The sequence below is a fragment of the Micropterus salmoides genome, unplaced genomic scaffold (genome assembly GCF_014851395.1).
Source record: "Micropterus salmoides isolate LMB-PRFRI ecotype aquatic unplaced genomic scaffold, ASM1485139v1 Ms_hic_scaffold_20, whole genome shotgun sequence".
Lineage (NCBI taxonomy): Eukaryota > Metazoa > Chordata > Actinopteri > Centrarchiformes > Centrarchidae > Micropterus > Micropterus salmoides.
Genome location: NW_024041151.1, coordinates 1,080,976 through 1,106,371, shown reverse-complemented (window position 1 = coordinate 1,106,371; position 25,396 = coordinate 1,080,976). Strand labels below are relative to the sequence as shown.

Here is a 25,396-nt window from a genome sequence, read left to right as displayed (position 1 = left end):
ATTCAGCTGTTTGCACATTTCATTCCTCTTTTTAATAAGAGTTTAGAGGAAAAGTTAGTGAAAGCAGGTGTGTGTGTCAAAGGAGCTTTTAATTCATTGAAATTCCAGAATCTAAACCTTAAATTACAAACCAATCATTCAGCAGTCAGTGATCAATAATACCTGAAGGAGAAAACATTCAAGATGGTACAGTAGGGGAGACCGGCTGTGGTTGTAACACTTTTTGCTTCAGCAACTATAACTCACTGAATACTTTAGCTAGAGTTGTCAAATATTTATACAAAGTACCCAAATGTGTTCACTACAAAAGGTACCAATTCAATCCTCTACAAGAACATCACAGACCTGCAAGTTGATGTCAAATGCTGGGGTAGGTTGTAACAATCACACAAAAGAATCAAAACTAGATGCCACAATATATGATAAGTTTCCAAAACAGGTGGTGATATAAAAGAACAAGGTTTTCTCTTGCTGTAACAGACTATGACTGATGACTCACACATGTACAGTATCCATCCATCGGGAGAAAGGCGGGGTACACCCTGGACAGGTCGCCAGTCCATCGCAGGGCCACACTCACATCCACACCTAAGGACAATTTAGGCGTCACCAATTAACCTAGCCTGCATTTCTTTGGATGGTGGGAGGAAGGCGTATACCAGCACTTCTATATTTTACTCTTTGGCGTACCGGGACTTTTTCTTGCACACAGGCACTTCTCACAAGCTGCCCGTACGCTTTTCTACTCTCTCCACCGGTGGAGACCGAGTATGGAAAAGGTCGAGTGATGATACACACGCCAACATGTGAACGCTCCGTACTTGTATAGCGCCTTTCTAGTCTTTTTGACCACTCAAAGCGCTTTTACACTACATCTGCATTCACCAGTCATACACATTCATACACTGGCGGAACAGACTACAAAGGGCCCTCTGTAAAATATTAAATTCAAGAAAGTCCCTAGTTTTCATGTATCGTGGATGTTTGTAACACTTTAAAGAAACGTTACAGCCCACCCTGTCGGCCAATGTTGAGCTAGCTGTATTAGCATAGTGGTTTGAAATCAGAAAGGAAAAAATGCATCACATGTTGCCTGAGAAACAATAATATCTGTACTGTTACAGATAGAAAACAAAAAATAGTCTTGGTCAAAAAATACCTCAAAATAATTTTTTTCTCTCTATATTCTGAATGCACTTCTTTCCAGACTTGATAACCACCAGGCCTGATCGGGGAGGCAGCAGGTGCAACTCTCCCCATGTTACAACCATACCCGGTCTCCCCTACCTGTACAACTCCTTTACCAAAACTAGGCAATACTATAAGTACAACACAAGAGGGAGGAGAACTGGTTTGGTTCCCTGCAGGTTGCATGGTGAAGGACACTTTACTGAGTCCTCAATTAAAAAAGGCTGACTGCCCTCATTATAATAATTACAATAATTAGCATGATTTGTGTGTGTGGGGGGGGGGGGTTCTCCCCCCTATCACTTTATTTGCATTTTCAATAAACAAACATTGCATAGAACTTCCATATTTGTACAGCAGCATACAACCCAAAGTAAATAAGCAAAAATAAATATAGGCAAAATAAATAGCTACAAATATATAAATCAATAAACATAAATTAAAATAAAATAAGAATCTTAAGGCACTATTCTTTTCCAGCTTTTTCAGCATGAACAGGCTGTTTTAGATTTTAGCGTGTAGGCCTACTTGCATTGTACAGGCCTATCTTGTTTAATTAACAACTGAATGAACTAGTAACTGATATTATTGTATTAAAAAGAGAAACCACGTGTTTAGAAGCTGTTAGTAACCCGCACGCTGCCTCAAAGAGCCACAGCGGAATCAGCTTCTGAAAAGTTCACTCGCTGCTTTGAAGCGCTCTGAATGACTGAAATGAGCTTCCGTTTAGTTTGTTAACCGCTTTAGCTTTTAGTTTTAGACTTTCATCTTTTACAGTTAAAAACCAAAGATGTCTCGTCCTGCTTCTCTCAGCTGAGTCCTCTCAAAGACCTGGACCTGGTGGTCTTTACCTTTCAGAAACCTCCAGACCGGCACCGGGACAAATCCTCCCCAGCTCCCGGTCTCCAGCGGCGGGTCCGAGAACAGCGCCTTCAGGCCGGCCAGACCTCCGTCCGCGTCCCGCTGCGGCTCCTGGGCCGTGCTGAGCCGGGCTAGAGTCATCAGAGTGATCCAAACCCAGGCCATCGTCTCCGGTCCGCCTCCCTCTGTCCGGACCGAAGAAACCAAGAAACTAAGAAACGAAAAGCTGCTGGAGGCGCTGCCGCACCTGAGACTGAAGAACGGGACACCTGAGACCTTTCTCATTTCTCAGTTTGGACCTCCTCGGCTCCTCGGCTCAGTCCCTCCCGCCCTCAGATGCGAGCGGGGAGTCGAGGAGGAGACAGAGGAGAGAGGAGTTGAGGGAACCAAATGTTTGTGTTCATGTGTGTTATGTTTGCTGAAATTCTGTTTCTATCCTGATCAATAAATCAAATGTTGTGACACAAAGATGGAAACAATCCGCTATCTGTGGCTGCAGGACTGCGAGAAGCAGTCTGGTCTTGGCTGGTCTACCTGGACCTACCTGTGCACTCACTGTGGCTGTGGAGGGGGGTCAGAGCAGGGGCGTTGTCAGGCTCTGAAACATTGGGGGCTTAGCCCCGCCCAGAACTCTTTTTTCCTCCTCTAAGTCATTGAGCTACATTTTTTTATTAAATATCTGAAGCTATGTAAAACATTTATTAACAAAACAATAATAAAACAATATATTCATTTCTGGTGAATTTGTCTGCACCAATTTATTGAGGAAATGTCTTATTTGTCTGGTTTCTATAAAAGGAAACAAAAAATTCAGGTGACAGGTGAAAATTCAAAATATAAATAAAATGGAATCTAAAGTCTTTCTGCTCTCAGATCAGTTCCTCCTGTAGACCAGCTTCTTTAATAGTGTGTCTCTGTTTGGGGAAGTGACCTCTTTAAATGTTCAAATTCAGTGATAATCGACTTTAATAGCTCCTGTGTTTCAGCAGCTTTTCTGCTTTAATCCATGCACAACAGCTGGGGGCTCTGCACAAGTTCTTCCCTCTCACGGGGGAAAGGTCGAATCAGTGTAAAGAGACTGCAGCCGCTGCTGCGTCAAGCCTAGTTTTATGGCTACATATAGTAATAATAATACTAATGACTAATGCCTGATATTTTCACATTCAGCCCAGCTGTGGCAGGCCTATAGTTCGCACGCTGCTTCCACCGATTATAAAAACAAGTTAATTAAGATTAAAAGACAGGCCTAAAAGCGCCGGTGCAGTTTCACATTGACAGTCATTTTGTTGTTTTAGAAATCCAGCGCACCCCTCTCCTCCCTGAAAGCCCAAACTCCCTCTCAGCAGCTGTGATGTTGAGTTCAGCTCGAGCCATCATGACTGGGGTTATAACTGCTAAAACTTCCTATTCAACATTAAGAGCTTCATCTTACACTGTGGGCTGAAGGACAAGCGGGTACTGTTACTGGATGAATGGATATTATTTATTGTAAAGCTTTACCTGATCGGTGCTGGTAAAATATCTTCAAACGCCAGAGCGGTTTATAGTTTTCTCACCGCTGGTTTCTGTCACAAAAAAAACCACGGTTTTATTTGAGCTTTCTGTAACTTCATCAACTCCAGTAGTTCACCTTCAGGGGCCCAGCCGTCACGTGGGGGGCACTGCATATATAGTAGATTTTAAAAACAAAGTATTACATTTTAAAAGTTCAATAGATTAATGTTCCCTAAGTCAGTAAGTAATCCTGTTAAATAACTGTTATCTCAATATTGACCTAAATAATTAGCAGCACACGTGAACATTTAATTTAATTCATGAAATGATAGAACATTAGCAACATAATTCTAATGCTTCATTTTTAACTTGAAAGAATGGTCCTAAATTTGGTGAAGAGCGCATTATGGCTTGTTTAGGACTCGACTCGGACTTGAGTGCAAAGCTTCAGCAGCTCTGATAAAGTGGCAGTACCAGCCACCTTACTCACCGCACGAGGTGGGTGCACTTGATTACATCACGGCGTACGCTGTGATAGTCCTGAGACCACACCGTGGTGGACCTGGTTCCGTCTCTGGGCTCTCTGTATTTCACTGATACGTGTTGTGCTTAGATCACGTCTTGACCTGAAGGAGGGTCACAGATTACTACAGCATGAGATTTAGAGTTGGTCTGTAGTTGTTTTGTTGCACAATCTCTCCATCAGAGCTCTGGTTAGACAGCAGCGTGTCCTTTATCGGTCTCACCCTCTCTGAATGAGTCTTAACCTTAAGCTCACAGTGATAACACAGGAAGACCCTGACCCTGAGCGGCTGTTAAGTCTAGCGTTTAATCTGACACATTTCTAAATTCTTGTTTATCTTGGAGTTTACCCTCGTTAATCGCCCATCCAGGCAAAATTAAACAGTTAGAAGCATTAAAAACTGCAAGCTACTGGACCCTGTTTTGAAACAACAACATTCAAGTTGTAATGAGCCGACAGCGCAGGAATCTGAACCAAAGTATGAAGGCAACAACTCAAAGATCTAAAACTTTCTGCCTTTTTCTCTCAAATACTGTTGACAAATCTGTCAGAATCTGTCAGTGAGCACTGAGATAATCCATCCACCTCACAGGTGAGGCATATCAACATGCTGACCAACATTTTACCATTAAAGGGCAGCAAACAGACAAACATCCAGTTCAGTTTGAAAAAACTTCAAGTGTCAGACCAAGTCATGTAATTGTCTTAGTATGAACGCAGGTCAAAGGTCAGGACTGTGGAGAGTTTTCAGTCAGCTCAGTCGCTCACCATGTTTTTCACCGTGAATCATAAGCAATAATAGTTACTGTAACGTGACGGTGACTCCTTCCTGTTTAAAACCTTCCAGTGCTTTTTCTTTTACTAGATATTGTTTTCATCAAAAATGATGTAGGTGATCTGTAGCTATAAACTCTCATCTGTAGGTCGTCAGTGAATGTTCAACCACGCTGAGTGAAAACGATGTTATAGAACGAGTTCAGCAGGGTCTCTTTGCTGCACGTTTACAGGCTTGCGGTCCGTCAGCCGCCTCAGATCCTTCCTCTTCCACCCTGCTGACAAACCCCGTAAAGCAGCTCAGATCAGAGAAGGAGGGGAAGAAACAAAACCGCTGCAGCTCCCTTCGTCCAGATAATGTTTCAAACAGATCATTCATTTTATTAAATATTCTCTAACGTCCATCAAACTGTGCAGAGTCTGGATTCAGCAGTCCCTGTGTGCGATAAAGGTCACCCAATCAGAGCTCTGATAACTGAAACAAGTGTTTAATAAATACGTCGTCAGAATTCATCAACAGGATGGATCCAGACGTTAAACTGGGACTTGAATGAAGCAGAAATGTGTCCGTCAGACGAGTTCAGGGGTTTTTCTTGCATTGATACAATAACATTTGTTTTGACTCAGAGTATGAGGTTAAACAAAAAAACTACGCTGTTCTGCGTCTGTCAGACGGCCTGCAGGGCTTACTGCCCCAGCTGCAGAGCAGTAACACAGGTTAACGCACAGGTAGATTTTGTTAAAATACTTCTGTCGCTAAATATTAGGACGTTCTTCTGGGCCTGTCAGAGAACACAGATCTGATTCTGAACCTGAGCAGAAAGTTTTGCATTTCCACCTTAAACTTGGCGTCGCCAGGTCGGCTTCAGCTCCGAATGGAACAACAACATTGTCTAGATGAATATGTAACAATGATGTTTCTACATTTTGTTTCATGTTCACGTGACGTGACCCCCCACCGAGAGAGAGAGAGAGAGAGAGAGAGCACTGGTTACAGCTTCAGGGCTTGTCACTAACTGAGCAATAATTTACTACAAAACATTTAAATCTAAACGTTGTCATCAGTTTATTTGCTGCACAAGCTGTTAATAGTCTGAGAGAAGAACATGACACCTGTCTGTCTGTGTCCTCCTCGCTCAGGGACACTTTGATCTGTGAGACTGTGTCTCTGCTCCAGGATGCTTCTAACTGCAGCGGAGGTGATGAAGTTAATGTTTGTGTGGATTTGTCCTGTGGCCTGTACTGCGAAGCGAGATAACCGGCTTATCCAGGTAACCTCAGCAGTAACTGTGTGACGTCGGGTGGAACTTCCTGATTAACCCGTACTACGAAATCTGGACAGGTGTTACACGAGGTCTGTTGCCATGGCAATTTAACGCGAGGATAACTCCAGGTTACCCTGTATACGAGGACTACGCACCACATCTGTGTGTTGCTGATGAGAAGTATTAATACACAACACCTGATAAAATCTGTTTAGATTTCATCCTGACTTGCTCTCCTGCAGCTGCAGATGAACTGAAGTTATTCTGAACTCGTCGGGGTGACAAAACTCAGAAATACCCAAAAGTCACTAAAAATCTAAATCATTCTGGTGTTTTCTTCTGAATACGCCCAATTCACAGCAAGGACTCACATGATCAGTGCGCTGGTTCCAGGTGGTTCCCAGCAAAAAGGGGAATACTTTATTTTCGTCATAATTGCATCCATCAGTAGCACAGAGACAGAATGTCTGACTGTTTTGGTCATTGGTTTTGTTAGTTTAGGGATCCCTGATGTGAAAAAGTTTGAGAACCACATAGTCATAAACTCAGGAGTATTTCCTCACGGCTAAATCCAACTGCAAAGACATATATATACTGCATGCATAATACACAGCAGACGTGTGTGTGATGTTGCAGCCCTGCAAAGTGAAGTTTCTCTCATAAGTGTGGGACTATAATGTCAGAGAATATTCAAGTTTTTTACTTGTAGATTAATGGTGGAAATAAAGTTTTGTCTGGGATTATTCCCCCTCTCCGCTGGCTCCATATGTTCTATTACAATGGACCTTTGGTGCAGTTGTGCCTTACATCTTAATGCTATCACAGAAAAAAGAAGAGATAATAGAGACACTGTGAAGATAATTACAGATTTCCTCAGTGCGATGCCAACAAGCCTGCCTGGCTTTGTCGGCCGCTACAATATTAACGTGTGTGTAAACTGCTCTCATCCTGACACAATCAAAGTGCATTCTTCTGGGCAAAATACGGTGCAGAAAAAACTCTGCCTGCACGGCCGAACACGCCCCTTTAATGTGAACGCGCACCAACTCTACTTAAAGCCATAGACAGGATATTACTGGACGAAGCCTCTCCGCTGATTTGATTGGAGAGCAGTGAAGCCAGTTTTGGACCAATAAAATACTACTACAGGGCTGCTTCCTGTTGGCACCAGCGTCTACTGCGCATGATCGTGCAGCCTGACTCGTGGCTCAGAGTGTTTGACTCGGATCGTCACTGATTAATCAGCCCACTTACGAGGCTCACCTGCCAAACACCAACGCAGCGTCACTGATGGCCGAATAGTTCTTTTAGATTGGCCTAGAGTTTATAATCTAACCAATACGGTTAAATCGCTCATGTGCGACGGGATGTCGCAGGTTCTTGACGTCATTTTTGGGCCTACATGGATCCCTCCATGCAGGCTTTGGTCGCCATCAGTGTTTCAACTGTGGCTTACCATCTTGATAGTTTACACCGACTCAACCAACATCTTTTCCACCGTCGCAGTTTAACTCCAGTGTAGGCGGTCAGAGTTTGCTTGATAACCCTGAGTTACCTCTGAGTAGGTTGAACTCCCTTCATGGTGCAGGTAGATTTTGTTAAAATATTATGACTTTATTCTCATTAGACTGCAACATGTCAGAGAACACAGATCTGATTCTGAACCTGCTGCTGAAACCCAGGAGCTGTTAAAGTCCAGGAGTTTCTAACTGAATTAAAGTGAATTCATTTCTCATGGAGGTGAAAAGGAGCCAGAGTCACATTTAAAGAGGTCACTTCCCCAAACAGAGAGACACAGAGGAGCGAAGACTGAACCAGGACTCTGCAGATATTAAATGAGTTGATCTACAGCAGAAACATATTTGAAAGCCATCCAGAATGCCTGACAGTCTTACTGCATTATGTTGTGTTTCCCTTTATATAAATAAAGACATTTCCACAATAAACTGATGCAGTAAAGGCAGAACTTTTCACCAGAATGCAGGAAATGAAGTGTTTAATGCTTAGAAAGTTCTGGGGGACACAGATGAAGACCCTCCTCTTCATCTGTGTCCCCTCCACTGCTGAAACTAAAGAAATGCTCTGCGTTTGAAAGAAAAGGACTCCATAAATTCACTACAATGCAAAAGCATTTTAAAAAGGAAACTTATTCTTTCCTGTATCAGGACCATTAAGTTGATAAGTAAGCTCATCATGGTGATCCTACTGTTCCTGTTAAACAGGAAGCAGCAGCCTTTCGACAAAATAAAGGTCTCAAACACAGAAGGAGGCAGGTGTAAACTATTTTAATCACGCAAGTTAATCTAGGAGACTTTAGAGAAAGGAAGTCTAACCGAACTCGGCCTCTAATTCCCCCACCCAAAGTTGGGATATGAATATGTTCTGTGATGTTTTTCAGGGTTTCCCTTCTGAAGGACGGTCTGCCAAAACAGCTAATCTTCTGTTGTCGATAGATGATGTTCAAACAGTAAACTTGTTTTTGATAAACATATTGTCTTCACGCTGAGGCCAGAGAGAGGATTGGTGTATTTTCATGCTGATTATTATATCTGCCAGTGTGAACTTCCAGTCACCTTCTCTGACACTGTCCACTAGCAGATGCCAGGGTTTGTGTATTCTGTGAAGTTGTTTTGTCTAATGTCTCTCTGTCACAATGGGAAGTGGAGTTTTCAGGGCCACAGTGTGAGGGAGCAGGCTCCCTGCTTCAAATGTTATGTTCGTGCTCGGGGCCACACGTCTCACGCTGCCCTAGGTGGTTTACGTCGGACCCTGTTGTGACCTGGCTGAAGTGACCGCAACAAGAAGGGAGACACCACGGTAAATGTCAAACAAAATCTGTTTATTTAAACCAAACTAAGTTATTGAAGAACTTCAGTGGTTTCAGTAGTGTCTGCGCAGGATGATGGATGAAAGATGGGATGGAAAACAGCAGTTCCAGAAACCAAAGCAAAAGTGGAACCTGGAGAAAGAAGCAGAGGGGAGTCAGTCCTCGGGGAGGTCGGCAGCCCCAGCCCAGGTGCAGCCCCCCAGAGAGGGACGAGGAGTTGCAGACAAAGGGCCCAGGTGCCCCGAGTTACTGCAATCAGCCTCTTCACCTGCAAGGGAAAGAGACAGAGTGGCCACGCCCACATATGACCCTACGGGGCATCAACCCCCACACCCCACCCCTTAAACATGGGCCCCAAAAGGGGAACCCTGAACCCACTACCACCTACAGACAACAAAGGACAATAAAACCCATTACTCTGGCTGCCCACTCGGGAGCCAGCGACAAAATCCCACCACTCAGCCGGGGCACGAGAAAGAGAATCCGCCACAACACTATCCTTACCTTTGATATGTCTAATGTCCCACTGTAAGAACAAAGGCCAGCTCATCAACTGCCTGTTCGGACAACTGAGTGAGTGAAGGAAAATAAGGGGGTTGTGGTCAGTGTACACCACAACTGGGCTACTCCCAACATAAACCTCCAAATGCTGCAGGGCCCAGACCAAAACATCCGCCTCCTGCTCAGTCGTTGAATAGTTAAGTTGATACGTATTAAACTTCTGCAACAAAACTGCACCAAAAATGTTGGGGCCAACATTACAGGCATCAACCTCCACGATAATTGGCTGATCAAGAACCAGAGCTGAGCCCTTCAGGTGTGAACAGCCCACGTGTCACTCAACACATCATCAAGATAAACAGTGACACCCTCCAAACCTGCCACCGCCCGATTCATCAGGCGCCCAAACGTCGCGAGCGCAATACGAAGGCCGAAGCTCATAACTGTATATTCAAGTTTAGATGACTGCAAACATTTTATCTCTAGGTTATTGATTAAAAATGTACACTAACAAACTATGCTAGGATAGTTGTAGCTAGCAAGCAAACAAGATTTTATCATGGCTGCAATATCGGGGGTAATTTGAACACTCATTTTGTTAGAAAAGAAATTTACTAAAAACTATATTTAAAAGGGTGTATAAAAATAAATGGATATGTTCTAGTATAAATAAATCCTGAACTAACATAAGCCACCATTCTTTGTATAAAATAATGTGTGTTTTATCTGTGTTTGACAGAAAGTGTGAACAATATCTAGGCCTAAGTCTGCAAAAGTGAACATCCTTTCATTGTCAGTTTGTCTGTAGAGGGGATTTAAAGTAGCCGATTGAATAAGACCCAGCAAAACCAAAGAGAATGACTAGTTCACTTGTAAAAACAACTTTATGAAGTTAGCAGAAGATGCCTGACATCTAAAATAATTTGAACCATAAATAAAAAAGTGACATTATTAGCAGTAAAGTGAGAGATCAGCGGGTTAATATAATAATAATCTTGCATAAAATGCAGCTCAAAGTGCTTTACATCAACACTCTGATCTGTTAGTCAGTGTTTTTTTGTGAATGAGATAGCTTTTGCCCCCGCCAAGGGACTTCTTGCATTTAATATAATTTAATTTTACAGTCTTGTCCTTATAAGTGAAAATATATCAATTGTATTATTAATTAATGCACATCAGGGATGGGGGGGGGGGGGGGGGGGGGGGGGTCTGTATTTTTACAAATAGTGTTGTATACAGTCAATTTCATTATGATGAAGACTTTCAAGAAACTTAACCTGCCCCTTAAGTTTGTATAAGCAAGGCGCGTCAGGTCAGCAGCGAGGGGCTGAATGTCTTGCTCAGGGACACAATAGAACCCGCGTTAACGCAGTTTTTATTTTTATTCTTACTGCTGAAAGTCCGCTGCTCTCTGGCTCTGAATACACATCCAGCCAAACCATGATGGGTCACAGGAGGGGGGTGTTGATCAGCCACCAGAGGCAGAGGGAGGCTTCAGCAGACTGGACGCAGCGTGACGGAGAAGCAGATAAACAAAAGCCAAGAACAATTAGACGCCACAGTGAAGTGCAGAGCTACACACTGCGTGCTGGTTAGTGTTGGGGAGGATGTCCTCCTCCTGCTCCTCAGGTAAACAGGAGACAAGCGCTCTATGGAGAGTAACCATGGCAACTCTTCCTGTGCGCTACACAGCTGTAGCCTATTTAATTCAACTTTACCTGATAGGCTCATCTAGTTTTGCGGGGACGCTCTGCCGAGTGAATTCCCTCCTGCTGATGTCCTGATTTTTAGCTGCGCGTCGCGAAAAAAAAGTTCAAGATAATCCAGTTTCGGCGGCCGGCGGGCGCGTGCGTGAGGCGAGCACGACCACGAAAGTTTCGCGGGGACGCTACTGAACGCAGGCTGTTCAACTTTAAAATCAAAATATTAACAAAACAAAGAATCATTGGAATTGAAATTTAACTACTTTGTAACAAATAAACGGAAACAACAAATATGGGAGGGTATAACGGACACCATAAATGCAAAAGGTGTGGAGCACAGGGAGGTAAAAGATGTGAGGAAGAAGTGGAGCCACCTAAAAATGCAAACCGTTGGGACTTTCCACAAAATGTCCCAACAGGAGGTGGACCAAAGCCGGACATGGGGCCACACTCAGCGCTGGTGTTAGACAGTGTGGGAGAGGACTCCCTCTCGGTGAGTGGCATTTCCGGTGGGGTTGAGAGTGGAACAGCAAACGAAGCGCTTCCACCTGAACAACGTCTCCCCCCATCTGCAGAAGCATGTCTGCTCGAACCAGCATCCCTCCAACCGCCAGAGCCCACCTTTACTGGACCGGATGTGACCAACAATCAACCTACACAGTCATCTCGGTCCAGCAGCCATCCACCACCAGCTAATCGTGCTAAAGAAGAGGATGAGATGTCAACTATTTACAGCTGAAACTGAGAAGCTCACACAGGAAACACTAAAGTTTAAAGCACAAAAAGAAAAAATTGAGCTTGAAAAGATTAAATTAAACATTGAAATATTTAAATTACAAGAAAACATAGAAATGAAATATGAGGGGGATATAAGTTATAATGTTACAATTTCATCTGCCACCTATACTTTACCGTTAAATTACGTCTATGTTGTAGTTAACGGTTTTGCCACTCGATGTCACTGTGAGACTAGCTGTAGATTAAGGTTTCATAGTTATCACCTTCATTTACTGTGCTTAAAGCACAAGGATTCACCATCACACAACCGCCAACTCCTCTGTCACACGTCACTATTAGGTTATTTATAGACAGGGGAAAAATGTAAGGAATAACTGATCGATTTTACTGTTATTGAATTTGGTCTAAACATGCAGAGAAAATAAAAACATTCCCAACAAATTCATTTATTAGTATTATTCATATTAGATTTTTGAAACATGCTATTTGTACAGTTTAATATTTCAAACATTTTGGGTGATTGTTGTTGTTGTTGTTTTGTATATAAAGAAAGCTGACTAAATAAACTTATTGCAGTAGAGAATTTTGTTTATGTTTTGTGAGACGTTTGATTTGCAGCCCATCCAAAACAGGAAGCAGTAAGGTAGGCCCGGACAGTGGCGGCCTCAGTCGGTACTGGGTCCTCGTTGCCGAAAGGAACGTCACCCCCATCGTTTGCATTTCCTTCCTCCATCAGCGGTACTTTCCACATCATTGCCAGGTTGTGAAGGACAACTGCAGCTGTCAGGCTCCATTAAGACGCCTATATGACCAAAGTAAGACAGATATTAGCTGTGGGCACAGAATAGGCCAGTTCTCTTCAAGGCTATCCGTCTGTCACTGTGCATGTTACTTAAGTCTCTAGTTTGAATATTATAGATCCAAGCTAAAACAGACAGTGTGCTACTTCAGCACCAGGGACAGCGCCATGGGTTTATCACAGCACAGTTTGGTTAACGTTACTGTGCTGCACTCTGATATTTAAGAGGCATGGTCGGGGCCATAGATTCTAACTTGAATAAAATAGATGATGCCAAGCTAACTCATTCACATGATGCCAAGCGCTAAGCTAACTCATTCACATGATGCCAAGCGCTAAGCTAACTCATTCACATGATGCCAAGCTATCTCATTCACATGATGCTAAGCTAACTCATTCACATGATGCCAAGCTAACTCATTCACATGATGCCAAGCGCTAAGCTAACTCATTCACACGATGCCAAGCTATCTCATTCACATGATGCCAAGCTAACTCATTCACATGATGCCAAGCTAACTCATTCACATGATGCCAAGCGCTAAGCTAACTCATTCACATGATGCCAAGCTATCTCATTCACATGATGCTAAGCTAACTCATTCACATGATGCCAAGCTAACTCAGTCATATGATGCCAAGCTAACTCATTCACATGATGCCAAGCGCTAAGCTAACTCATTCACATGATGCCAAGCTAACTCATTCACATGATGCCAAGCTATCTCATTCACATGATGCCAAGCGCTAAGCTAACTCATTCACATGATGCCAAGCGCTAAGCTAATTCATTCACATGATGGTAAGCTAACTCATTCACATGATGCCAAGTGCTAAGCTAACTCCTTCACGTGATGCTAAGCTTACTCATTCACGTGATGGCAAGCTATCTCATTCACATGATGCTAAGCTAACTTATTCAGGAGATGCTAAGCTAACTTATTCAGGAGATGCTAAGCTAACTTATTCAGGAGATGCTAAGCTAACTCATTCACATGATGCAAAGCTAACTCATTCACATGATGCCAAGTGCTAAGCTAACTCATTCACATGATGCTATCTCATTCACATGATGCCAAGTGCTAAGCTAACTCATTCACATGATGCTATCTCATTCACATGATGCCAAGCTAACTCCTTCACGTGATGCTAAGCTTACTCATTCACATGATGCCAAGCTAACTCATTCACATGATGCCAAGCGCTAAGCTAACTCATTCACATGATGGTAAGCTAACTCATTCACATGATGCCAAGTGCTAAGCTAACTCCTTCACGTGATGCTAAGCTTACTCATTCACGTGATGGCAAGCTATCTCATTCACATGATGCTAAGCTAACTTATTCAGGAGATGCTAAGCTAACTTATTCAGGAGATGCTAAGCTAACTCATTCACATGATGCCAAGTGCTAAGCTAACTCATTCACATGATGCTAACTCATTCACATGATGCCAAGCGCTAAGCTAACTCATTCACATGATGCTATCTCATTCACATGATGCCAAGCTATCTCCTTCACGTGATGCTAAGCTTACTCATTCACATGATGGCAAGCTATCTCATTCACATGATGCTAAGCTAACTTATTCAGGAGATGCTAAGCTAACGTATTCAGGAGATGCTAAGCTAACTCATTCACATGATGCTAAGCTAACTTCTTTACATGAAGCTAAGCTAAGTCATTCACATGATGCAAAGCTAACTTCTTTACATGAAGCTAAGCTAAGTCATTCAGGTGATGGTAAGCTAACTCATTCACATGATGCCAAGGGCTAAGCTATCTCATTCACATGATGCTAAGTTAACTTATTCAGGAGATGCTAAGCTAACTTATTCAGGAGATGCTAAGCTAACTCTTTTCACATGATGCCAAGCTAACTTCTTTACATAACGCTAAGCTAAGTCATTCACATGATGCAAAGCTAACTTCTTTACATGAAGCTAAGCTAAGTCATTCAGGTAATGCTAAGCTAACTTATTAAGGTGACGCTAAGCTAAGTCTTTCTGGTAATGCTAAGCTAACTTATCAGGTGATGTAGACAATGTTAGCCGTAGCATCAGTGTGTCACGCTGTCCTCCACGGTGGCGGGGGTTCAGGTAGATGTACAGTAGTTTCAGGTCGCTACGGAAACGGGCCGCCAACTCCACAGGAACGCTCTCAGTGAAGAGCTGCTGCTGATCAGTCCAACAGGTACTCTATCTGAGTTTATAACAGAAGAAGAAACTTTATGTGTTAGACTCTGACCAAAATATTAACCTAGTGAATAACTATTAACCTATTGACGTCAAAATGTATCTCAACATTTAACTGCTCATGCCTTAACACCATTGTTAACTAACAATTACATAAAAATGACGTCTTAATTAAGGGGGTCAGATATTCCAGTTTGCTGGTTCCCCTCCTAAATAAGGTAAGTTACAGTCACTGTGAAAATCAGTTGGCAGTGATGGGGCTGGTAACTAGTTTCATGTACAGTACTTTCAGTTCATTTTTGCAGCAGAAAACATGGCTGAAAGAGTGTCTGAAATAGTTTTTTACTCTAGTGGTGAGCCATTATTTCTTTATCTTTATTTGTTTTTTGCCTTCATTGATAAAACATCAGAAGAGGAAATGGGGGAGAGAGGGGGAGACCAGGGCATCTGCACTAGGGATTCAACTGTAATACATGGTACATACCGAGGCGCTAAAGTCACTGGGTCTTCGAGTATTGTAGTCCCAAAACATCAAACGTTAAGAGTAAACATGCAAGACTGTACACAGAGTTCAGTTTTTATCTTTTATCAAGGTTCATGTTTTCCATTTGTACAGTCCCCTTCAAAAGTATTGGAACAGTAATGCAAATTCCTTTGGTTTTGTTATTCACTGAAGACATTTGGGTTTAAGATCAAAACATGAGGATGAGACAAGAGTTCAGAATTTCAGCTCTCTTTCACTGGTATTCACATCTAGATGTGTTAAACAACTCAGGACATACCACCCTTTGTTTGAACCCACCCATTTGTCAAGTGAGCAAAACTATTGGAACATGTGACTGACAGGTGTTCCTTGTTGCCCAGGTGTTGCCTTTTAGGTTGATTGTCCAAACATTAAATAGCTCTGCATGACTAGTCTAAGTTTCCATCCTTGGTTCAAACCTATAAAGACTGCATTTTCTGTTAAAGAGGATAAACCAACATGAAGACCAGAGAGCTGTCTGTGGGAGAAAAACAAGCCACTGTCAAGCTGAGAAAAGAAGGAAAATCCACCAGAGCCATTGGACAAACATTGGACAGAGCAAGCACAACAATTTGCAATGTCCTGAAAAAGAAAGAAACTACTGGTGTACAGACAGACGTCCAATACAAGCTCATCTGTGAAGCATGGTGGAGGTAAAGTCATGGCTTGGGAGTGCATGGCTGCTTCTGGAACAGGCTCATTAATATTTATTGATGATGGAATTGATGACGGTCGCAGCAGAATGAATTCAGAAGTGGACAGAAACATTTTGTCTACCAGTTTACAGAGAAATGCATTGAAACTAATGGGGAGGAAGTTTATCAAGCAGCAGGACAATGAGCCAAAGCACACTGCCAACAAAACAAAGGACTTCATCAGGGGAAAAGTGCAAGCTTTTAGACTGGCCAAGTCAATCAGCTGACCTTAACCCAACAGAGCTGCATTTCACCTCCTTAAGAGGAGACTGAAGGGAGAAACACCCCGAAACAAACAAGAACTGAAAGAAGCTGCTGTAAAAGCCTGGAATAGTTTCACAAATTAAGAAAACAAAAGTTTGGTGATGTCGATGGGTCGCAGGCTTGAGGCAGTTATTGCGAGCAAGGGTTATGCCATCAAATATTAAATGTTATTTACTTTAAGATTATGTTACATTACTTTTGCTCACCTAAGAATGCTGTTGTCTAATACAAAGAGTGCTATGTCCTGAGTTGTTTAACACACCTAGATGTGAATACCAGGAAATAAAAGCTAAAATTCCGAACTCTTGACTCATATTCATCTTTTGATCTTAAACCCAAATGTCTTCAGAGAACAACAAAACCAAAGGAATTTGCCTTACCGTTCCAATACTTTTGGAGGGGACTGTATCTGCAGTACAGGGATAATGTGCAGAGTGAAAAATAATGTTTCTCTCTGTTACATTTTGCCCGTTACTGGGGGATCACTGCGGCTATCAATCAAATGTAGTTTCAGTTTAAAAAAAGAGACTTCAGTTGCTATCAAAAAGCTTTGGTTTATTCCAAACAAGACATTGGGGGGAACTTAGAGGGAGTGGCATCACATTAATAGAGTGTGCGGGTAATCAAGAAGCAGCACAAGTGCTGTTGGTGGTGGTAGTAGGGGCGCTAGTGGTTGTAGCACGGGTGGTAGTTGGAGCGGCTGTGGTTGTTGGAGTGGCAGTGCTCATGGTAAGACAAGTCTATTTGTATAGAACAAGTGCTTTACACAAAACAGGGAAACAAAAATATTTATAAAAGTTTACATCCACCCCAAAGTGGTAGTTGGAACAGCAGTTGTGGGTGGAGCGGCACTGGTTGGAGAGGGTCTGGTTGTGGAAGATGGAGCAGTGCTGGTGGAGGCACTTTTTGGAGCAGCTGTGGTGGTTGTTGGAGCAGCAGTTGTGGCTAGAGGAGCACATCCAGACGCCAGGGTTGTCAATGCACTAGTGGTGGTAGGAACAGCTCTAGTACATGTAGCAGTGCTAGTTGGAGCTGCACTGGTTGAAGCAGCTGTGGTGGTTGGAGAAGCAGTGGTGAAGGCCTTGGTTGTTAATGCGCCTGCAGCGTTTGGAATAGTGCTGGTGGAGGCACTGGTTGGAGTGGCCCTGATGGTGTTTGAAGCAGCTGTAGTGGTTGGAGAATCAGAGTTGGAGGCACTGCTTGGAGAAGATGTGCTGGTTGGAGAGGGGCTGGTTGATAAAATTGGAACAGCACTGGTGAAGGCCCTTTTTGAAGCAGCTGTGGTGGTTGTTGGAATGGAGCTGGTAGTTGGAGGAGTGCTCATAGTTGTCGGAATGGCACTTTTTGGAGTGGTGGTAGTGGTGCTTGTTAGAGCGGCGCTGGTGGAGGCGCTGTGTGAAGCAGCTGTGGTTGTTGTTGAAGCTGCTGTGGTGGTTGGAGCATCAGAGTTGGAGGCGTTGCTTGGAGCAGCTGTGCTGGTTGGAGAGGGGCTGGTTGACAAAGTTGGAGCAGTGGAGCCACTTTTTGGAGCAGCTGTGGTGGTTGTTGGAGTGGAGTTGGTGAATGGAGGAGTGCTCGTAGTTGTTGGAAGGGTGCTGTTTGGAGTGGTAGTGGTTGTGGTGGAGGCACTGTGTGAAGAAGCTGTTGTTGTTTTTGAAGCAGCTGTGGTGGTTGGAACAGTGCTGGTGGAGGCGCTTGTTGGATCGGCTGTGCTGGTTGATAAAGTTGGAACAGCACTGGTGGAGGCGTTGGTTGGAGCGGCACTGGTGGTGGTTGAACCAGCTGTGGAGGTTGGAGCAGCGCTGGTGGAGGCACTTTTTGGAGCAGCTGTGGTAGTTGTTGAAGCGGAGGTGGTGGATGGATGGGTGCTCATAGTTGTCAGAATGGTGCTGTTTGGAGTGGTAGTGGTGGTGGGAATGGTTGTGGTGCTTGTTAGAGCGGCGCTGGTCGAGGCGGTGTTTAAAGCAGCTATGGTGGTGGTTGAAGCAGCAGTGGTGAAGGCCTTTGTTGTTGATGCGCCTGTGGCGTTTGGAACAGTGCTTGTGGAGGCGCTGGTTGGAGCGGCACTACTGGTGCATGAAGCAGCTGTGGTGAAGGCCTTGGTTGTTGATGTGCCTGTGGCGGTTAGAACAGCGCTGGTGGAGGCACTGGTTGGAGCAGCACTGGTGGTGTTTGAAGCAGCTGTGGTGGTTGGAGCATCAGTGGTGGAGGCGCTGTTTGATGCAGCTGTGCTGGTTGGAGAGGGGTTGGTTGACAAAGTTGGAGCAATGGAGACGCTTTTTGGAGCAGCTGTGGTAGTTATTAGAGAGGCGTTGTGTGAAGCAGCTGTGGTGGTTGGTGCAGTGCTCTTGATCGTTGGAGCTGCGCTGATTGGAGCGGCACTGGTGGTTGGAGCAGCACTGGTGTTGGTTGGAGCACCAGTTGTGAAGGCCTTGGTTGTTGATTCGCCTGTGGTGGTTTGAACAGTGCTGGTGGAGTCACTGGTTGGAGCGGCTGTGGTGCTGGTTGAAGCACCTGTGGTGGTTGGAGCGGCAGTGAAGGCCTTGGTTGTTGATTCACCTGTGCTGGTTGGAGCAGTGCTAGCAGAGGCGCTGTTTGGAGTGGCACTGGTGGTGGTTGAAGCAGCTGTGGTGGTTGTTGGAGCTGAGCTGGTGATTGGAGGAATGCTCGTAGTTGGAGTGGTTGTGTTGTATTGAGAAGCAGTGGTGAAGGTCTTGGTTGTTGATGTGCCTGTGGTGGTTCGAACAGTGCTGATGGAGGCGCTGTTTGAAGCAGCTGTGGTGGTTGTTGGAGCGGAACTGGTGGTTGGAGGAATGATTGTAGTTGGAGGAACAGCGCTGTTTGTAGTAGTAGTGGTGGTGGGAGCAGTGCTCTTGATCGTTGGAGCTGCGTTGGTTGGAGCGGCACTGGTGGTGGTTGAAGCAGCTGTGGTGGTTGGAGCATCAGTGGTGGAGGCGCTGTTTGAAGCAGCTGTGGTTGTTGTTGAAGCGGCCGTGGTGGTTGGAGCATCAGTGGTGGAGGCGCTGCTTGGAGCAGCTGTGCTTGTTGGAGAGGGGTTGGTTGACAAAGTTGGAGCAATGGAGACGGTTTTTGGAGTAGCTGTGGTGCTTGTTAGAGAGGCGCTGGTGGAGGCGCTGTGTGAAGCAGCTGTGGTGGTTGGAGCAGTGCTCTTGATCGTTGGAGATGCGCTGATTGGAGTGGCAATGGTGGTTGGAGCAGCACTGGTGTCGGTTGGAGCACCAGTTGTGAAGGCCTTGGTTGTTGATTCGCCTGTTGTGGTTTGAACAGTGCTGGAGGAGGCGCTGGTTGGAGCGGCTGTGGTGCTGGTTGAAGCACCTGTGGTGGTTGGAGTGGCAGTGAAGGCCTTGGTTGTTGATTCACCTGTGCTGGTTGAAGCAGCTGTGGTGGTGGTGGTTGGAGCTGAGCTGGTGATTGGAGGAGTGCTCGTAGTTGGAGTGGCTGTGTTGTATTGAACAGCAGTGGTGAAGGTCTTGGTTGTTGATGTGCCTGTGGTGGTTGGAACAGTGCCAGTGGAGGCGCTGTTTGATGCAGCTGTGGTGGTTGTTGGAGCGGAACTGGTGGTTGGAGGAATGATTGTAGTTGGAGGAACAGCGCTGTTTGTAGTAGTAGTGGTGGTGGGAGCAGTGCTCTTGATCGTTGGAGCGGTAATGGTTTTTGGAGCCGCACTGGTGGTGGTTGGAGCAGCAGTTGTGGCTGGAGGGGCACAGCCAGAGGCCATGGTTGGTGATGCACTGGTGGTGGTAGCAACAGCACTAGTAGATGTAGTGGTGCAGGTTGGAGTGGCACCGGTGATGGTTGAAGCAGCTGTGGTGTTTAGAGCAGCAGTAATTAAGGCCTTGGTTGTTGATGCGCCTGTGGTGGTAGGAACAGCGCTAGTAGATGTAGTGGCGCAGGTTGGAGCGGCATTGGTGATGGTTGAAGCAGCTGTGGTGGTTGATGGACCTTTGGTGGTTGGAACAGTGCTGGTGGAGGCACTGGTTGGAGTGGCTTTGTTGGTGCTTGAAGCAGCCTTGGTGGTTGGCGCAGTGCTGGTGGAGTCCCTGGTTGGAGCGGCTGTGGTAGTGGTTGAAACAGCTGTAGTGGTGATTGAAGCAGCTTTGGTGGTTGGAGCAGCAGTGGTGGAGGCGTTGCTTGAAGTAGCTGTGCTGGTTGGAGAGGGGCTGGTTGACAAAGTTGGAGCAGTGGAGACGCTGTTTGGAGCAGCTGTGGTAGTTGTTGGAGCGGAGCTGGTGATTTGAGGAGTGCTTGTAGTTGTCGGAATGGCGCTATTTGGAGTGGTAGATGTGGTGGGAGTGGCTGTCGTGCTTGGCAGAGCGACGCTCGTGGAGGCGCTTTTTGAAGCAGCTGTGGTAGTTGTTGTAGTGGAACTGGTGGTTGGAGGAGTTCTCGTAGTTGGAGGAGGCCTGTGGTGGTTGGAACAGTACAGGTGGAGGCTGGTGGAGGCGCTTTTTGAAGCAGCTGCGGTAGTTGTTGGAATGGAACTGGTGGTTGGAGGAGTTTGATGAGTTCTATTTGAAGCAGCTGTGGTTGTTTTTGGAGCAGCTGTGGTGGTGCTCTTGATCGTTGGAGCTGCGCTGATTGGAGCAGCAATGGTGGTTGGAGCAGCAGTTGAGAAGGCCTTGGTTGTTGATTCGCCTGTGGTGGTTTGAACAGTGCTGGTGGAGGCGCTGGTTGGAGTGGCTGTGGTGGTGATTGAAGCAGCTTTGGTGGTTGGAGCAGCAGTGGTGGAGGCGTTGCTTGAAGTAGCTGTGCTGGTTGGAGAGGGGTTGGTTGACAAAGTTGGAGCAGTGGAGAAGTTGATTGGAGCAGCAATGGTGGTTGGAGCAGCACTGGTGGTGGTTGGAGCACCAGTTATGAACGCCTTGGTTGTTGATTCACCTGTGGTGGTTGGAGCAGCAGTGGTGGAGGCGTTGCTTGAAGTAGCTGTGCTGGTTGGAGAGGGGCTGGTTGACAAAGTTGGAGCAGTGGAGACGCTGTTTGGAGCAGCTGTGGTAGTTGTTGGAGCGGAGCTGGTGATTTGAGGAGTGCTTGTAGTTGTCGGAACGGTGCTATTTGTAGTGGTAGATGTGGTGGGAGTGGCTGTCGTGCTTGGCAGAGCGGCGCTCGTGGAGGCGCTTTTTGAAGCAGCAGTGGTAGTTGTTGTAGTGGAACTGGTGGTTGGAGGAGTTCTCGTAGTTGGAGGAGGCCTGTGGTGGTTGGAACAGTACAGGTGGAGGCTGGTGGAGGCGCTTTTTGAAGCAGCTGTGGTAGTTGTTGGAATGGAACTGGTGGTTGGAGGAGTTTGAGGAGTTCTGTTTGAAGCAGCTGTGGTTGTTTTTGGAGCAGCTGTGGTGGTGCTCTTGATCGTTGGAGCTGCGCTGATTGGAGCAGCTTTGGTGGTTGGAGCAGCAGTGGTGGAGGCGTTGCTTGAAGTAGCTGTGCTGGTTGGAGAGGGGTTGGTTGACAAAGTTGGAGCAGTGGAGAAGTTGATTGGAGCAGCAATGGTGGTTGGAGCAGCACTGGTGGTGGTTGGAGCACCAGTTATGAACGCCTTGGTTGTTGATTCACCTGTGGTGGTTGGAACAGTGCTGGTGGAGGCGCTGGTTAGAGCAGCTATTGTTTCTCCAGTAAATGTTCCATTAGGAATTTCATAAAATAACCACAACTCAAATATTTCTGCTTCTGTTTTTGGCATGAACAGCTGTTTTGGTTCTGGAATGAACGATGGAAGAAGAAGGTCCTCTAGATACCAAAGCTTCCAGTGTGGATGTTCCAAAGATCTTGGGTAACGATCCTTCTCCTTTATACTTTCTGCTTTGAAACAAGCCGCCAGCATCCCCCACATTTCCCCAGCAGAGTCTCCATAAATCATCTCAAAGATGGAATCCTGCAAAACATTCAGTTATTATCTCTGACCCTAATCTTTTGCAAACTGGATCATGGTGAATCTTCCTTACCGCGTCAGCTGCCGTCGATATCTCCACCAACACTCCGCCGGGGATCTTTGTTGTGAGCGCTCTCCCAACTACCCCCTCTTCACCCAGAGCTTTGACCCTCTTCAGACTTGTTCCATGAGGCAGTTTCACAGTGACGGCTGTCGTTCTGCACGTCACCAGTGGCGACGCCGGTTGCAGTGACGTTGCCGGATTCTCGCAGGCGGCCACAGCCGTCACGCTCGCCTGTAGCAGGTGGTCGAAATAACGCAGTTTCAACTGGTGAAACCACGTTCCATTAGAAGTCTGCAGAGAAAGAAACAACTGTCACCGGGAGCACCAAGTTCTATCAGCCAGTTAGCCAGGTTTTAATCTTAATTAACATTAGTAAGTACGATTAATGGATTAATCATTCAGTTTGTTCAATGTCAAATAATAGTGAAGACATTAATCTGTTTGTGTCTCTGTCTGTTTCATCCCAAAAACCCTGAAGACGTTTAGTTTAATATAATAAGACAAGAAAGAAGAAAGCCAATGTTCACAGCTGGGAAACTGGAAGCAGTAAATAGTTTCTTTTGATTAAATAAGAGAGATTAAAATGTTTCTGTCGATCTACTCATCGATTCAGCTCTACATCTTTTTTAAATTCCTTCCTTTAAAGAAAGACTGAAGACGCCATGTCAGCTCGAATACTACAAGCAGGCTTTATTTAACCTGGTTTAATTGTTTTTGTTCTCATTTGTCTTCTTTCTTTCTTTCCTTCTCTCCGCTCAAAGTGTTTGGGCAGCAAAAACTGGACGAAAACTCACCAAAATTAGGAGGTGGGTGGCAAATTCCACCCACTACTCAGGCCAAGACCCTATACTAAAAAACTCTTAAAGTACTTGATAGGAAGTCCATATACTATCATCATTGTCATGTTTAAAAAATATACACTGCTCAGAAAAATAAAGGGAACACTAAAATAACACATGAATGAAATAATCTCATTAAATACTCCTTTCTTTACATAGTTGAATGTGCTGACAACAAAATCACAAAAATATTATCAATGGAAATTTGGATTTGAGTCACACTCAAAATCTAAGTGGAAAACCAAACTACAGGCCGATCCAACTTTGATGTAATGTCCTTAAAACAAGTCAGAATGAGGCTCAGTAGTGTGTGTGGCCTCCACGTGCCTGTATGACCTCCCTACAACGCCTGGGCTCCTGATGAGGTGGCGGATGCCAACTCCTGGACAGTCTGTGGTGCAACGTGGCGTTGGTAGATGGAGCGAGACATGATGTCCCAGATGTGCTCAATTGGATTCAGGTCTGGGGAACGGGCGGGCCGGTCCATAGCATCGATGCCTTCCTCATGCAGGAACTGCTGACACACTCCAGCCACATGAGGTCTAGCATTGTCTCGCATTAGGAGGAACCCAGGGCCAACTGCACCAGCATATGGTCTCACAAGGGGTCTGAGGATCTCATCTCGTTACCGAATGGCAGTCAGGCTACCTCTGGCGAGCACATGGAGGGCTGTGCGGCCCCCCAAAGAAATGCCCCCCCTACCTGTGCACGTCGGGCCCTCATACCACCCTCATGGAGTCTGTTTCTGACCGTTTGAGCAGACACATGCACATTTGTGGCCTGCTGGAGGTCATTTTGCAGGGCTCTGGCAGTGCTCCTCCTGCTCTTCCTTGCACAAAGGCGGAGGTAGCGGTCCTGCTGCCGGGTTGTTGCCCTCCTACGGCCTCCTCCACGTCTCCTGATGTACTGGCCTGTCTCCTGGTAGCGCCTCCGTGCTCTGGACGCTACGCTGACAGACACAGCAAACCTTCTTGCCACAGCTGGCATTGATGTGCCATCCTGGATGAGCTGCACTGCCTGAGCCACTTGTGTGGGTTGTAGACTCCGTCTCATGCTACCACTAGAGTGAAAGCACCGCCAAAACATCAGCCAGGAAGCACAGGAACTGAGAAGTGTGGTCACCACCTGCAGAACCACTCCTTTATTGGGGGTGTCTTGCTAATTGCCTATAATTTCCACCTGTTGTCTGTTGCATTTGCACAACAGCATGTGAAATTGATTGTCAATCAGTGTTGCTTCCTAAGTGGACAGTTTGATTTCACAGGAGTGTGATTGACTTGGAGTGACATTGTGTTGTTTAAGTGTTCCCTTTATTTTTTTGAGCAGTGTATAATCTTTTAAGTTTCAAAAACTTGATTACATACAGATCTCTGTCTTTTTTTATATGGATTTTACCTCCTGTACTGAGCCAGTTTCCAAACAGAGCACCAGATGCTTACAGATCTACGAGTGCAGCAAGAGCAGACTGCATTGCCCCGTTGAAGAAAAGTGGACTCGGTCAAACAGCTTTTTCAGTGAGGGCTGTTGGAACCACATCCCAATTCACATGAGGAATTTGAAAACGTACGCTCCTTTTAAATGCAACTTAAAGAAGTGGCAAACAGGTAGTCAGGACTGCCAACGTTACATTTCGACACTAAATCTTGCTGCTACCTTGTCTTCTCTGTCCTGCCTGTTTGTGCTTCTTGTGCTGTGCCTATGAGGTTGTCTGGCTCATTTGTGTTTAGATAGGATAAACCTGTTGTTCATCATTGTCCCAGCTATATTGTTTTTTTTGTGCATGTCCAAAAATGTGTGCTGTTGCTGTCATACAATGTTTGTTATATGGACTGACAGTTTGGCCTGTGTGTATGTGGGCGTTGGTGTTGATGTTGACCAATTGTTCTTGTTTATATGTTGGTTTAGTAAATTTTTTATACAGTCATGGTAATTTTATTCTTGTATTAACCTGTATGTTCTATTTTAATCCTTTTATTTTTTTTACGATCTGTCCAGGGACAGCAGATGTAAAATAGCCTTTTGCTCATTCTCACCAATTTATGGTGGAAATGTTTTCATTTATGTAAAAGGAAACAAGATTCAGGTGGCAGGTGACATTTCAAAATAAATAAATAACAGAATCTCTTTCTTTCAGATCTGTTTCTCCTGTAGATCATCTTTTCTCCTTTAACACCATCCCTGCTGAGACAACACATGTAGGCCTGATTTAGTCTTTCCTCCTCTTTGTCATGTTCACAGGGAGAGAACGGAAAACTTGGC

The 25,396-nt window shown here is 45.1% G+C and overlaps 1 protein-coding gene across 1 annotated transcript; it reads right to left on the bottom strand.

Moving 5' to 3' along the window:
* Nucleotides 1-16,916: 16,916 nt before the first annotated feature.
* On the bottom strand, nt 16,917-22,667 carry LOC119914848 (mucin-2-like). The gene has a single exon (XM_038734392.1). The coding sequence runs from the start codon at nt 22,220-22,222 to the stop codon at nt 17,150-17,152; it is 5,073 nt and encodes a 1,690-aa protein (XP_038590320.1). The 5' UTR covers nt 22,223-22,667; the 3' UTR covers nt 16,917-17,149.
* Between the last annotated feature and the right edge of the window lie 2,729 nt (nt 22,668-25,396).